At 45.3% G+C, this 13,853-nt stretch overlaps 1 protein-coding gene across 20 annotated transcripts in view; it reads right to left on the bottom strand.

The window, feature by feature from the left end:
* Window positions 1-13,853, bottom strand: part of CACNA1B (calcium voltage-gated channel subunit alpha1 B) — a 317,979-nt gene that overhangs the window by 102,320 nt on the left and 201,806 nt on the right. For all 20 annotated transcript variants that reach the window (XM_069872974.1, XM_069872988.1, XM_069872975.1 and 17 more), the window contains 3 exons: window positions 13,464-13,581; window positions 5,330-5,397; window positions 184-290 (listed from right to left, as the gene is read on the bottom strand). In XM_069872974.1, the coding sequence (XP_069729075.1) occupies window positions 184-290; window positions 5,330-5,397; window positions 13,464-13,581 (293 nt within the window). The remainder of the gene's footprint in view (window positions 1-183; window positions 291-5,329; window positions 5,398-13,463; window positions 13,582-13,853) is intronic.

Raw genomic sequence — 13,853 nt, 5'->3', positions numbered from 1 at the left:
GAAAGACTTAATTAAATTAATGGTTAAGCAATCAGCACTGCATCAGTCAACCTAAAGCCCTGTCAATAACAGAGATAGGCTCACGGAGTACTATGGGATGCTCCACCTGAACGGACATATATGAACACTGAAAAACAGAAAAAAAAAAAAGATAAAGTTCTCCAAGAATAAAATGATGCTTACGCGGCTATGGAAATGTTGGCAGCAGACATAGGGCTGACTTCGGCCACTTCCTTGGCCTTTTGCAGGGCCAGCTTTTGATTGGTGGCTTCCTCCATCTCCTCCTCATCCTGGTGCAGAAGATCAAGAGAAATCAGAGCATTCATCATGCAAAAACAACAACAACCAGGGATCCCTGAGGCATGAGACATATGTGACTGTCACCACCGTGCTGTGAGAACAGTGGAAACTCATTAAAATAAGGCAGACTTCTTAACTTCTTGCAAGGACCCTTGGGTAGGGCATTGGTGCCAACAACAGCTGGCTGAGGTGAGATACATGAGGTTTGGTCAAGAACTCAGTGCATTTTTACAAAGAACATATCTCCTCCACAAAGGTTCCTTCCCTCTCTCAGGTTGCTTCTTAGCATTTGGGTAGGAGACCACAGCAGAGCAGGGACAGAGTTGATCCCAAGTGTGACTTCCCTGGGGTGAAGTGAGCCCCATTTATCTCAGTCCTGCGTATGTGAAAGCACTCTAAAGCCTACGGTCCTACTGAAATGTATGAGACAGACTCCTAAATCCCCCATGACTTCAGGCCAATGTGACTTTTCTCAAACAACAAGTTTTGGGATCTGACTGGTCCTGCGCACACCAGTTTTATCCCAGACATTGCCACTTATTTCAGTTGAATCACAGGGTGAAAACAGAAAGCATAGTCTGTAGACTCAAGTATAGATCGGAAAGATGGTTATTTTCGTCCTTGCTGTATATCACCAGAACATGTGGAATTTCAACATCTACTGACACTGCAAGTACCCGAAGAGATAATTGTTGATTTATGTCCTCTTACCTGGTGTAACGACAAAAGAAACACAGCTCAAATTCAGATACAAGATCTTAATGAGATGAGGGCAAAAGGCAAAGAAATAATCTGGTTCATCATAAATGGTCACCTAGGTTAAACTTCCTTTGAACTTTCTACAGTCAAAATAGAACGTAAAATCCTGGCAGAATAAGAACAGACCCTCTGATGGCACCGTCAGCATCACGCATATTCAAGGAATAACCACATGTCAAGATAAGAGCAGTCACAGGCTCTTCTGTCAAGCTCTATGAAATGCCATGGGTCTAACTCTGCTCTTCAGAAGTAATGCTGTGAGAGAGTTATGCTTCAAATGATGAAAGCAGACAGTAAGACATCCAGCTTTGAGATAAGAAGTCATATAGATTTATCCATCCTGACTACCATATGCATAAATAATTCCTCGCTCTGACTTTGGTGTTATTTACTTAAACTGAACTCATTTTGAAACTGTTCTCCCTTCCTTCTTTTGAAGAAAAAAGAAAAGATAGGAAAATAATAAAGAAGATCCACTGCCAATAAGGTACTTTTTCTTCCCTCCCCCTTTCCCCCCGACCCCGCCTTTTCAAATATCAGCAAATCTGCAACAGGTAAATTCCTACAGTGAATGACAAACCTGAGACCGGCCATGAAAAAAGCCCTGCTGAACAATTATACAAGGTCAATATTTCTCTACTAGCAACTTCCAGTACATTTAGCTGACAGTTTATTGTAAATCAAGGGTATCTGCAGACTATGAATCTTTTGAGGAATAAGGCCCCCAGTAAGAAGACTTTTAAGATTTTCTTTCGTTCTGCAAGTATCTTTAAGTTGTTTCATCTCAAGGACTCTCTAGTAGTGTTAAAATCATGTACATTCAAAGGCTCTTGATTTTTCTTTCTGTGCACCTAAAGCACCAGGTGCAGCTTTTACCATCTCTTTAAAAATTTGTATCTTCACCTCCATTCACCCCAGTGCCTCTGCAATTCTGCTGGATTCATTATCCCAAAGAAAAAGCAGAAAATCTCTATCGCCATTATAAACACAGCCCTCCCTAACTCAGAACAAGCACACTCTTTAGCAGGTGACTGCTTAGTAATATTTCTGTAACTCCTTCCACCAAGAAACTGCAGATCACTACAGAAACTAGCTATATTTCTGCCTGGTACTTATACTGCTGGGCCTCACTAGGGCATGGGTTCATCTTGCTCTGCTTAAAGAACTCAGAAGTGTGATGGTGCATGACTGAAGTCAGCTCTGAGCTGCGATGGCAACATCCATCCACCCATCCATCCATCCAGGCAATCCCCCTCCCTCCAACAGCCCAGCTCCGCAGCCTGTCACCATCATTATATAGCAATAAGCGCAGATAAAGACCCCGCCTACAAGGACATCTCTTTGATATTTCCTTTCTGGTTTCCAGAGCTCTAAAACTTCAATTAAACCACACAGTTTATCATGTGGTAAAACTCATCTTCAGTGCTACCAGCTGTGAGCATTCTTTGTTAAGTTCACCCAATTAAAGCCATCTCCATTTTGGACTTGGACTTTTGGACTCTTGGTTTTGTTGCTTACTTCAATCCATTATTTCCAGCAGCTTCTCAACTTTGTAATAGTTTCATATGAAATTAATTTATGGTGTTGCACGTTTTACTCTGCTTTCTCAAGGATTGCTGAGAGATCAGAGAATGCATTTTGTGCTTTAGGATTTTTAGGAAAGTAAAGGGTTACTTGTGGTGGCTTTACATGCCAGGTTAAGGAGGATGAAGAGGGAGCTGCTGTGTTGTGGGACGGTCAGTGGAGAGATTTTAAAAGTAAACCTGGGAAGTGATTTTAGATTCCACTCTGAATAAGGGAACAGGAAGAAAAAGCTGCCAATATATGAAAAAAAAAGGAGAGGAAAGGCAACCAAAGAGATTCAGGTCTGAGAAATCACTAGAAAATGAGTTGGAGGAGTTTAAGTCAGTGGTAAAGAGACAGCACAGGAAGAGGAGGAGAGAGACCTGGGGAGGGAGAGGCGGAGAACAGACTCGTTATGTATTAAAAGCAAAGGAGGTGATTCTTTCTTCCCCCACCCAAGTGAGTCATTCCAAAGCACTGCTGAGTTTTGTAGCTGCCATTGAATGATGAAGCTTAAGTTAAATAGAATTCCAGTTCCAATAAGTTCTATGAGAGGTCACAAGGCCCAGCAAAGGCTGCCGAGAAATGTTCAAATATCACAAGAAAAGGAGTCCAAATCACCACCCAGAAAAGGAAATGTTGGCTGAAATGTTTCTGTCCTGAAGATGAGCTGCAAAGCCTTCTGTCTTTCCAAAAGAGAGGCGGTTGCAAACTGCTTACGGTTTTCCCACATTATAAGCAGGGCTGATCTCAATAAGTGTTACAGCGTAAATGTCAAGGAAGTCTCCCGAGATCAACTGACTCCTGAGTAACTTAATTATATCTCCAGGCCATTTTGGGGGGTGCATGATCATATTTACTTAGCAATAAATCCCTCGTTCTCCAGGTATGCTATATAATTTAATTACTTCTATCTTCTCTTTTTTTTTTTTTGAAAGCCCTAGTGATTTTGGGGGGGGATCATAAATAAATTTAAAGCAAAAAAAGAGTTTCTCAAGAAGCTTTATGATTTGGCAATGCTACTGAATCCATCAATATTTAATTATACTTTATAAACAGCAGCAAAGTCAGGGTTCTAACCGTCTCAGTCAGCTGCTGAAATATTCACAAGAAAGCGCTAAAAGGATTAAGAAAGAAGGAGGATGAGCTTCATTATCCAAGAATTGTGCTGGGCCTGATCCTCTTTCTTAGCACATGGGAGGGATTCCCATAAATCTCCTGAACAGGCTGGGAGGATGCACGCCTTCAGGCTGGGGATTTCTGCAGGTTTTAGAAAGAACAGAAACAGCAGAGCTGCTGAAAGGGAAAAACTTCCCAGAAAATAAAAGCAATCACAGCCATTAAACACAGCACTGAGCTGCATTAGAAGAAAGAAGGGTTGCAGAACGTGGTCTGATAGAGGAATATTTATTATACACCTGAGAGTCACCAGCCTTTTTGTCTGGGCTGCGCCTGGATAGTGGCTGTCGGGAAACAAGGCTCCAGGCAAAGCTGGAAGCGGAAGGTAGTCACATAGCTCTACAGTGGACAAGTAGAGCTGGTAAAGACAAGCTCAGCTGCAAAAGAGAAATGGGTTTTAACCAGGAACAACTGGCTGCTTTGGTCTTCAGCAGCTGGAATGGGGTAGCAAACTCCTAGAATCCTGTGTCCCTGAACTGTGGAGTTGCATTGAGAGCCCACAAGCTTTTATATATCCTGTACTCACTTTTCTAGAATTCTAAAAGAGAAAGCATCCTTGCCAGCTGCTGCACAAGCACAAGGTTAGTGATCCTTTTACCCTATAAGGAGTATATAAGCTAAAGCTTGTAAAATCTAACTGCTAAGGTGGATACTGCACATGTCCTGCCACTAGCAGATCACTGTGACTTACGGCAACGGCAGCAGCACAGCGAAGGGGTCCGCCTGTTTGTATCCACTCAGTGAGAACAAGCTAGAAACATGTAAACAAAATCTAACGTTGCCTCATAAATACAACGACACTACAATGAGAAATCAAATGTAATAATATGAATGCAAAGTGCAGCACCTGGGATCCTTCCTGCGCAATATTGAGGCTCTAAGTTTTTCTCCATAGGGAACGCTCCAGTACCAAACCACACCAGTTACACTGGTGTTATTTCCATCTTTTGCCAGGATCTGGCTTCCTGCCTGTGCTGGGGCTGGTGCCTCAGCTTTCTCTTGCACCTGGCGGAGGCAGGAAGATCATAACATCTTCTCCAAGTATTCACAATAGCAAGTTGTTTTCCAGGGAGCTGATTGGAGAACGTTAATCCTTTGATTCATCCCGAAACTCAGCAAGGTATGAAACATTAGCGTGAGACAGCAAAAGCAACAATCCACCACCTGTGCTCCCCCATGCCTAAGCTTCAAGTCAGCCAAAACCTGGTAATAGTTTTGCCTTTGCTCTTGAAAACAGCAAACGCTACGAATGCCTGTGCCCCTCAATGCAGCAGCGAGATGAGCAACGCCCACTGCCCACTCTGTGATAAAATGGAACAAGAAACGTGAAATAGGTGACTGAAACAAGCCTAAAATGAAACAAACCCAAACAATAATAAACCTCCAGTCCCTCTGCAACTCAAACTGGTAAACAGAGATGTAAACAAGCTTGAGAGGAAATCTCGGGGTGTCTGGAAGGATTGGTAACATGCAACTTAGACCTAGTAGCTGTGAACTAAGTCGAAAGCCACAGAAATGTCGTACATACCTTGGTCAGCTCTTGGGCATTTGCCAGATTGTCAACAGCGATAGCCAAGAAGACATTCAGGAGAGTATCTTTTGGGAAGCAGCTAAGGAAAAGGTCTTCAGACAACAGACACTGTAAAATGTTCCCCTTCTGCAGCTGCTGCCTTTCTTTCCCCACCTACAGTCATCGGTATATTATGGATTGACCGCTTGCACCGCTGTTTTGTCATCTGCTGGGAGACAGCTCTGTGGGTGCTGGGCACCCATTTGCCTCTTCCCCAGCACACACCTCTGGTGGGGGGAGGCAAACGTGCTGAGCAGAGGGGCTTTACAGGCTGGAGCACCTCCTGTGTGAGGACAGGCTGAGAGAGTTGGGGTTGTTCAGCCTAGGGAAGAGAAGGCTCCGAGGAGACCTTATAGCGACCTTCCAGTACCTGAAGGAGCTACAAGAGAGCTGGGGAGGGACTGTTTACAAAGGCTTGTGGTGATAGGATAAGGGGCAATGGGTATAAACTGGAAAGGGGCAGATTTAGACTAGACAAAGGGAAGAATTTCTTTGCTATGAGAGTGGTGAGGCCCTGGCCCAAGTTGCCCAGAGCAGTGGTTGCCCCATCCCTGGAGGTGTTCAAGGCCAGGTTGGATGGGCCTTGGTCAGCCTTATGCAGTGGGAGGTGTCCCTGCCCATGGCAGGGGAGTTGGAACTGGGTGATCTTTGAGGTCCCTTCCAAACCAACCTATTCTATGATTCTAAAAGTGCAACCTGTACAGGACAGTGCAGAAACTCCACACCCATACTCCCGCTCATACACAGATTCACAGAGGATTTTACCATCATTTTTTTCCCCATGTTTCAAAGGACATCGAGTAGAGATCCAGGAAACCAGTCATTTTAAAGCCAAAATTTGCATAATATAAACATATAGCTACATAAAGACACTGGGTGTCATAAAAAAGTTACGTTTAAGTTACTGCTGCATTACATGCTGGTGGGAGGAAACTATCATGACTTATCTGACTGAAGTCCATGTGACAATTAGACCAGCACGAACATTCTCTATTTTGAACATGCAGCATCACGCAGAGCACAGCTACAGAAGAGCCTGAGCTAATGAGGTCTGTTGGGAAATGGGCTGTTAGTCCAGGCCAAATTGCACGTAGCCCAGCTAAACAACTGCAAGTGCCCACGCTAGCCTGGGTCTCTCTGCAGAGGACTGCATTATATCACTAAGACAGAACATTTCCCTGTGATTATTTATTCATATTTTATTTTCATTTTTCCACTTAATGATTCCAGCTTTTACTTGTCCCTTCATATATTTCATTGTTGTTATTCCAGTTCTGCTACCGCAAGAGAGCCCCAAAACAAGTGTAAATCAGATACCTTTGCATATGAAAGGAGAGCGAGAAAAGCAAACCCAAGTCCAAACTACTCTCCAAGAAGAAAATACATTTTGTTTTGCGCATTACCTGGTGACAGCCTGAGAGAATTGGGCTTGTTCAGCTTAGAGAAGAGAGAGCTCCAGGGAGACCTGAGCGCAGCTTCCAGTACTGAAAGGGGCTCCAGGAAAGCTGGGGAGGAGCTCTTGATCAGGGAGTGCAGGGAGAGGACGAGGGGGAACAGTTTTGAGTTGAATGGGGGGAGATGGAGATGAGATCTTAGGAAGAAAGGTTTTGCTGTGAGGGTGGGGAGGCCCTGGCCCAGGTTGCCCAGGGAAGTTGTGGCTGCCCCATCCCTGGAGGGGTTCAAGGCCAGGTTGGATGGGGCTGGGAGCAACTGGATCCAGTGGGAGGTGTCCCTGCCCATAGCAAGGGCTGGAACTAGGTGGGCTTTGAAGTCCCTTCCAAGCCAAACTGTATTATGATTCTATCACAGAAGGGTCACTCGCTCTCTAGCTGTGTAAATCTATGTTTGCTTCTCTAAATATGAATGTTCATGAGAATAAAGTTGAAATCATGAAGATTTACCCTCTGGAGATACACAAGGGCTTTAACATCAGTGTCCTGCTGCTGTGTTCGCATTGCACTATCCTCACCAGAGACAAACACGAGTCTGGGACAAGACACAGGTCCCCATAAGCTGGCTGAAATGATCACCGGAGTTTTAGGCAGCTAATTAACCCAACAGAAAATAACTTGATGCGACCCTTGTTTTGGTCTGCTTGGTGGAAACAATGCCCAAAGCACCACTGCAGCAAAGGCAGGACTGCAGGTCAAGGGCGGTGTGCTGGAAGTAATCGCTCAAGTGAGGGGAAGAGAGCAAAGGTGTGAGCTCCCAGGGTGCTGGCAAACCTGCAACGGCATTTTTGGGAATCCTTCACCTTGGTGCTCCTCTGATTGCTTTCCACTCCTCAAATGGATGCCTGGAGGAGGCATCTGAGGTTTCTCTATAAACAGAGGAGCCAGGAGCAGCACAAGGCTGATTCATCCGCTGCAGTCATCTCTGCTGAACAGGAGCCTGCCCAGAAATCCTCATGGTCCAGCAGCCTCAGGGCAGCACAGTGGCTGTGGAGTCATCTCCCCACGTTGGCATCAGGAGACTTCGCATGGCAGACAGGGACCAAAGCTGGCCCAAACAACCAGCTCAAGGCCTCTCTGCTTTCCCTCTTGAGCTTTTACCAATCCTAATCCAGACAAGACTTCAGAAGCAGGCATTCACATCTCTAATTCCCACTGAGATTAGTGTCTCCAGAGCCTTGATAGCTATCAGAACTGGAGTCACTGCTGTGAAAGTGGAAAGCAGGACTTGTATTAAACTCTTGGGATGCGTCTACATTGTGACTGCCAGAGAGGACTGGAGCTTGTCCAGGCAAAGACCAGGTGATTATCAGGTTTTCTCTGTATCATTTAACATGAGATGGAGGTTTTTATCATGTGAAGATGACTCCCCTGGGACAGATGAGGTTTGAAATGTGATGCCCATCAATTGCTCCTTCCTCTTCAACAAGCACTACAACAAGGATCATCAGGTGGGAGCACCTCAATCCCAGTGCATCCAGTACATAAAGAAGAAGAAAAAAGTGAAAGATGGTGCTGAAATCATCACCTCCATCCCAAGCTGAAGTCAGAGCTCAATCAACTTTTCATTTGCAAAGATTCTGATTTCCCCATTTCCTTTTAACCAAGGGTTGGCGAGAGGCAATTGTCACTTACGGGCTGGGGGTGCAGGTAGGAGCACGGCTGCCTACGGCACCACCAGGGTGCTGCCTGGTGCCGGCTGTTTGGGTTTCTTCCTCTGGGGTTCTTCCAACACATTGGAAATGCTTCCAAGCCTCTTGCTTTGGGAATAAATGTCTCAGTAATAAAACTGTCTTCCTACCCTTGCCTCCTACCCACATACGCCGAAAATGTCTCGTATAACATAATCAACCACTGGAAATATAATTATTTTTTTTTACAGATCAGGCTGTTTTTAGCCAACTCCAAACAGACACAGTCTGGCAGACTTGGGTTTTTCTGTCCCCCAAAAATGTCCCTCAGCCCTTCTTGCAGAGCTTGAGGGTTTCACAGAATCATAGAATGTCCTGAATTGGAAGGGACCCAAGGATCATTGACTCCAACTCCTGTCCCTGCACAGGACAACCTCAACATTCACACTGTGGGTCTGAGGGCATTGGCCAAACGCTTCAGGGATATTGTCAGGCTGCGACTGCTTCCCTGGGGAGCTGTTCCAGTGCTCTACCACCTCCTGGGTGAAGAACCTTTTTCTAACGTCCAACCTAAACCACCCCAGGCACACCTTCCTGCCATTCGCTTAGAATTTTTTTTTCCCTCAACAGATACATTAATTTATCAATTAACTGGATAACAATGAATTCAGGCATGGTGCAATTTCCTAAAAAATTAGCCAAACGCTGCCATTACCCTCATCACGGTACTTCTATTAAACCATTCCAGACATGGAGGTCGGGCTCCACACAGATTCTCTGGAGCTGGGAACATAATGCAAGAGAATTCCAACCTACAAAAAATAAAACAATCATTTCCTTGCAACAGTCCCTTGAAAACATAAATGGATTTGATGAAACAACTGAGCTGCAGAAAGAAGCAGAGGAAGCCAGCACCCACCCACCTTTCTTCTTCATGAGAAGAGCAATTGCAAGAAGAAAGGAGTCCCTCATGTTTAAAAAGAGCAGGTTTTTCAAACTGACCCAGAATTGCCAGTGCCAATTCTCTAACAAGAGTTGATCCAGTCTGTCTGTACTCTTAAGAATGGACTCACCAATTGTCAATGTTCAAAATAAACCCCTTCCCAGCAGCGGAACTGAAAAGCCTTTTGCTGGTCAACATCCCAAAGGGGCTCAGACCGATTTCAACAATAGTGATATAATAAATTAAAACCAGAAAGTCCCGTTTAAGAAACTCAGCTGCAGTTAACATCTGGGTCAGTAGGGCTGGTGACAAATCCACATCTGACAAAAAAATCCATTGCATAAAAGGAAGCACATCGTTAAAGCTTTTTGGAGAGAGATCTGTAAGGCAGAGAGGGGGGATCTTTGTGAAGTCCCAAGTTAGAGCAGAAAAGACAGCTCACATTAATCTAATCCGTAATTAAGCTAATAAACAATTTGGACTGTTCTCTATAGCGTGTCCTCTTGGTGTTTGCTGGGCTGTAGAGCTCTACTTGGGAAGGTGAACCTGCGGCTCAGCCACGTACCTCACCCTGCACCCCCACCTGTCCTTCAAAATACTGGGACACTGCAGAATCATTGATATTAATGACTGTTTCCCTTCCAGCAAAAACGTAAGGCTGTTCTTGTCTCTTGAACTAAAATTTATTTTCAGACATTCCTGGTTATGTTTTGACAGTTAACGATGACTTAAGCCCCTGGTAAGTCACACACTTCAGATTTCCCCCAGAGAAAAGTGACTGCCTGCTGCTCGCTCTTAGCATCAAACCTGTAGCTGGTTAAAAGCAGGGGTAGCTCTGACCTTACTGAAATACTGCTTGAAATATCAGTTCAAGCATTAGTGGACTCACTGCTGCAATTCCCATGGTATAATAAACAGACAAGGGAGAGATTTAACCCCTCAACCTCCATCACACATTCCAGCCTCTGTTGTCCCTTCCTGCCCATCATGCTTAAAAGGCAAACAGGTCTATGTGTGATGCAGAAGTGCCCAGTGAAAGCAGCTGATGCTCTCAGACTATGTTTCTAGAGAGACAATCTGGGTCAGGTATGTATCTCCATAGAAATTAATAGATTTGATTCAGGGGAGACCTTACAGCAGCTTCCAGGACTGAAAGGGGACCCAGGAAAGCTGCGGAGGGGCTCTTGATCGGGGAGTGCAGAGACAGGATGAGGGGAATTGGTTTTGAGCTGAAAGACGGGAGATCAAAATGAGATCTTAGGAAGAAATGTTTTCCTGTGAAACCCTGGCCTAGGCTGCCCTAGAAGTGGTGGCTGCTCCATCCCTGGAGATGTTCAAAGCCAGGTTGGATGGAGCTTGGAGCAACCTGATCCAATGGGAGGTGTCCCTGCCCATGGCAGGGGTTTGGAACTGGGTGGGCTTTAAAGTCCCTTCCAACCTGAACTGTTCTATGATTCCATGAACTCTGATCACTAGAAGGTGGTGAAAAGAGTCTTCCATGACCTTGTAAAAGGGCTTCTCTCAGTTTGTCAACCAGCTCTTCTCCCACTCTCTTTGTGCTCACAGAAAATCACCTGCAGCAAACTCATCCCTATCTGCACATCTTGTGAAGAGTAAAAGAATCGTACCTGAAATATCCTCCCTGTAAATGCATAGATAGTGCCCCAAAGAGCAGTCTGGCTGAACTAGAGGTATGCCACCAGCATGCGACTGCGGGCACAAGGGACTTGACAGCCACTGCAGATAGTCCTGGGGAAGCAGCCAGGAAAGCCACCTCCCCGCTCGCCTCAGCAGCAGGACAGAAGGGAAAGCAACACAGCTGACCTCTGCGCCAAGGTGATAATCTGGGGAGAACCTGAGCGAGGTTTTGATTCACAACTCCACCAGGCAAGTGGAGGCAAATAGCAAATTCATGGCATTGAATTCAATAGGTGAACTAGTTCCTCATTCCCTCCTCTTGAACCGCCACTGCTCTTTCTCTTTTAATAAAACAAAAGGACAATGGAGAAGCCCCCTCTTTGAATTAAAGCTGCAAGAAGGGAATTTATATGCTGTTCCTCAAAAATGCTGAATCTTAGCTGCTCTGAGGTTAAAAGTCTCCCTCTCAGCCCTGCTGTCAAGCCTGATTATAGCTTAATCTCATTTTCAAATGCCAAGCCCTGAGGATTTAGAGATCTCCCTCCCTCCTAGCTCTCCATTGACCCAGTTTTCCAAAGCCTTGTGTTTCTGGAAGGGGGCATGTTGCCTGCCACAAGGTGGATGTCTGAGCACAGCTGCTGAGCCAGCCCAGGCATCACGGCTGCTCTGGCTCTGACAGTGCACGTTAATGGGATAAATCCCACAGAGACACGCTTGTGTGACAAGCACAGCTCGCAAGCTGCCTGCTCTACTGTTCCCTGTCTCGGTTCCTTGCGCTAGCGGGGAGATTTCAGGCAAAGCAAATGGATAGAGCCCTACTGTGCAGTCCATAGGTGGTGATATTTCTTCTCTTCTCATCTCGACCCTCAGCTGAAGAGGTCTATGTCTCTAAGAGCCCTACATCGCTAGCACAAGGATTGCCCCCCACATACCCTCACTACATCCTAGCTACCTGGGCAATGCCTGGGAAAAGACAAATGCTGGGACTGTAAACATCAAGCAGGTTCACACTGCTGGGAAACCCTCCAGGGAGATCTCAAGCAGACAAGCAGTGCTCAGCCTTATTATCCTTATTTTACAGAACAAAAAAAACCCAGCAAGCCTGCCTCACATATACATCAGTTCTTAAGTTTCCATTTTTAAGGACGCTCTCTTTGACACCACACAGCTTGTCACTGCAGCCAGCCAACATCTTGCATCAACAATTTTGTCCCTAGTTAACATGAGCAAAGCCAGACGACATCAGCCCATCAGCAGCCTCCATCACCAAGGAGGGACAGAGCCCTCACAACTATAACACACTGCTGGCTCTCCTAATTGCACCCAGCCATTAGATCAGAATCTCTTTGCTCGTTTCTGTATAAAATTCAGCCTCCCTTTCCAAATCCCGGCCCTATGTGACCACCGTGTTCTTCCCTCCCGAAACCTCCCTGGGGACATAACGCGTCAGAGTGCTACTGGCTCCCCTGGGACATTTTGAGGGGACACAAATTCCCAGTTTCCTATTGTGCTCAAGAGATTTTCATGACAAAGCAGAACAAAATATCTTAAGAGACGTCACATGCTGGGTCTTAGAACATGATTGAATACCCTTAGAGTACAAACCCCAAGATCTGGACTTAAGTTTTCAGCATTATATGGAGAGAAGCCAATTTCAAGAGTTTGGATTAGCACAGCTGGTTGAATGGTTATGTAGACAAAGGCACCAAGAGATTGGAGCCTGATCTGTGCACTACACCAATCTCAACTCTTTCTTCCCTAACCTAGTGCAAACTATCTGTGAAAATATTCAAGGCACAGAGGTCCTGCTCTCATTTGACTTCAATCACTTTTTTCCAGAACATAAATTAAGTCCTAATAGGACATTCTTAAGGTAAAACATAAAAATTAAAGTGAATGAAGACCACGTCTACATTGACATCAGAAAAGCGACAGTAACATGGACAACGTAGCTACGCCTCTTACCCCGGGTGCTCTAAGAAGCAAAGTTATATAATCATAGAATCATTAAGATTGGAAAAGACCTCTAAGATCACTCAATCCAACAATGAACACATAACAACCATGCCTACTAAACCTTGTCCCAAAGTGCCACATCTACACAGTGTTTCACCACTCTTTCAGTGAAAGAATTTTTCCTAATACCCAATCTAAATCTCCCTTGGAACAACTTGAGGCCATTTCCTCTCATCCTTTTGCTTATTACTTTTCAACAAAGAGACCAGCACCCACCTCACCACAACCCCCTTTAAGGGAGCAGTAGAGGGTGATAAGATCTCCCCTCAGCTTCTTCTTCTCCAGAATAAGCAGCAATGATTGATTTTCAAAGGCATAAGTGAGGCTGAGAGAATAAAGCCAGATATTTCTAGCACCTCAGGAGGGGTGCATGGGACACTGTGCCACCAACCCCAGGCAATGTGTAAGGATACAGTTACCAAACAATGTCAGGACGATGAAGTAAATGGAGGAGAACATTCCCGAGTGGACGCCACCCTGAGACTCTATCCCATGGTACATCACTGCGTTCCAGTCTTCCCCCGTCAGGATCTGCACAACGAAATTTGAGAGAGAGAAGAAGAAAGGGTGACTCAAAGGAAATACTATGTATGTAAGGTCTGGGGAAGCTAGGCAGCTTAATGAAATCCAGGACTGGTCTTAGAGGGAAAAATGGATGAGCACACTAGCGTGGCAGGCTGCAGTGTTGGACACCAACCTTCCAGCCCTAGACAGCCTCAGCCTGGGCTGGATGCAGCTTCCTTCTCCAGCATGGACTGAGGGGGAGTAAGGACAGTTGGTGAGGGAGAACCATTGCACCAGTT

The sequence above is a fragment of the Phaenicophaeus curvirostris genome, chromosome 20 (assembly GCF_032191515.1).
Source record: "Phaenicophaeus curvirostris isolate KB17595 chromosome 20, BPBGC_Pcur_1.0, whole genome shotgun sequence".
Lineage (NCBI taxonomy): Eukaryota > Metazoa > Chordata > Aves > Cuculiformes > Cuculidae > Phaenicophaeus > Phaenicophaeus curvirostris.
The sequence above is the reverse complement of the archived record's forward strand: the minus strand, read 5'-3'. Positions and strand labels throughout refer to the sequence as shown.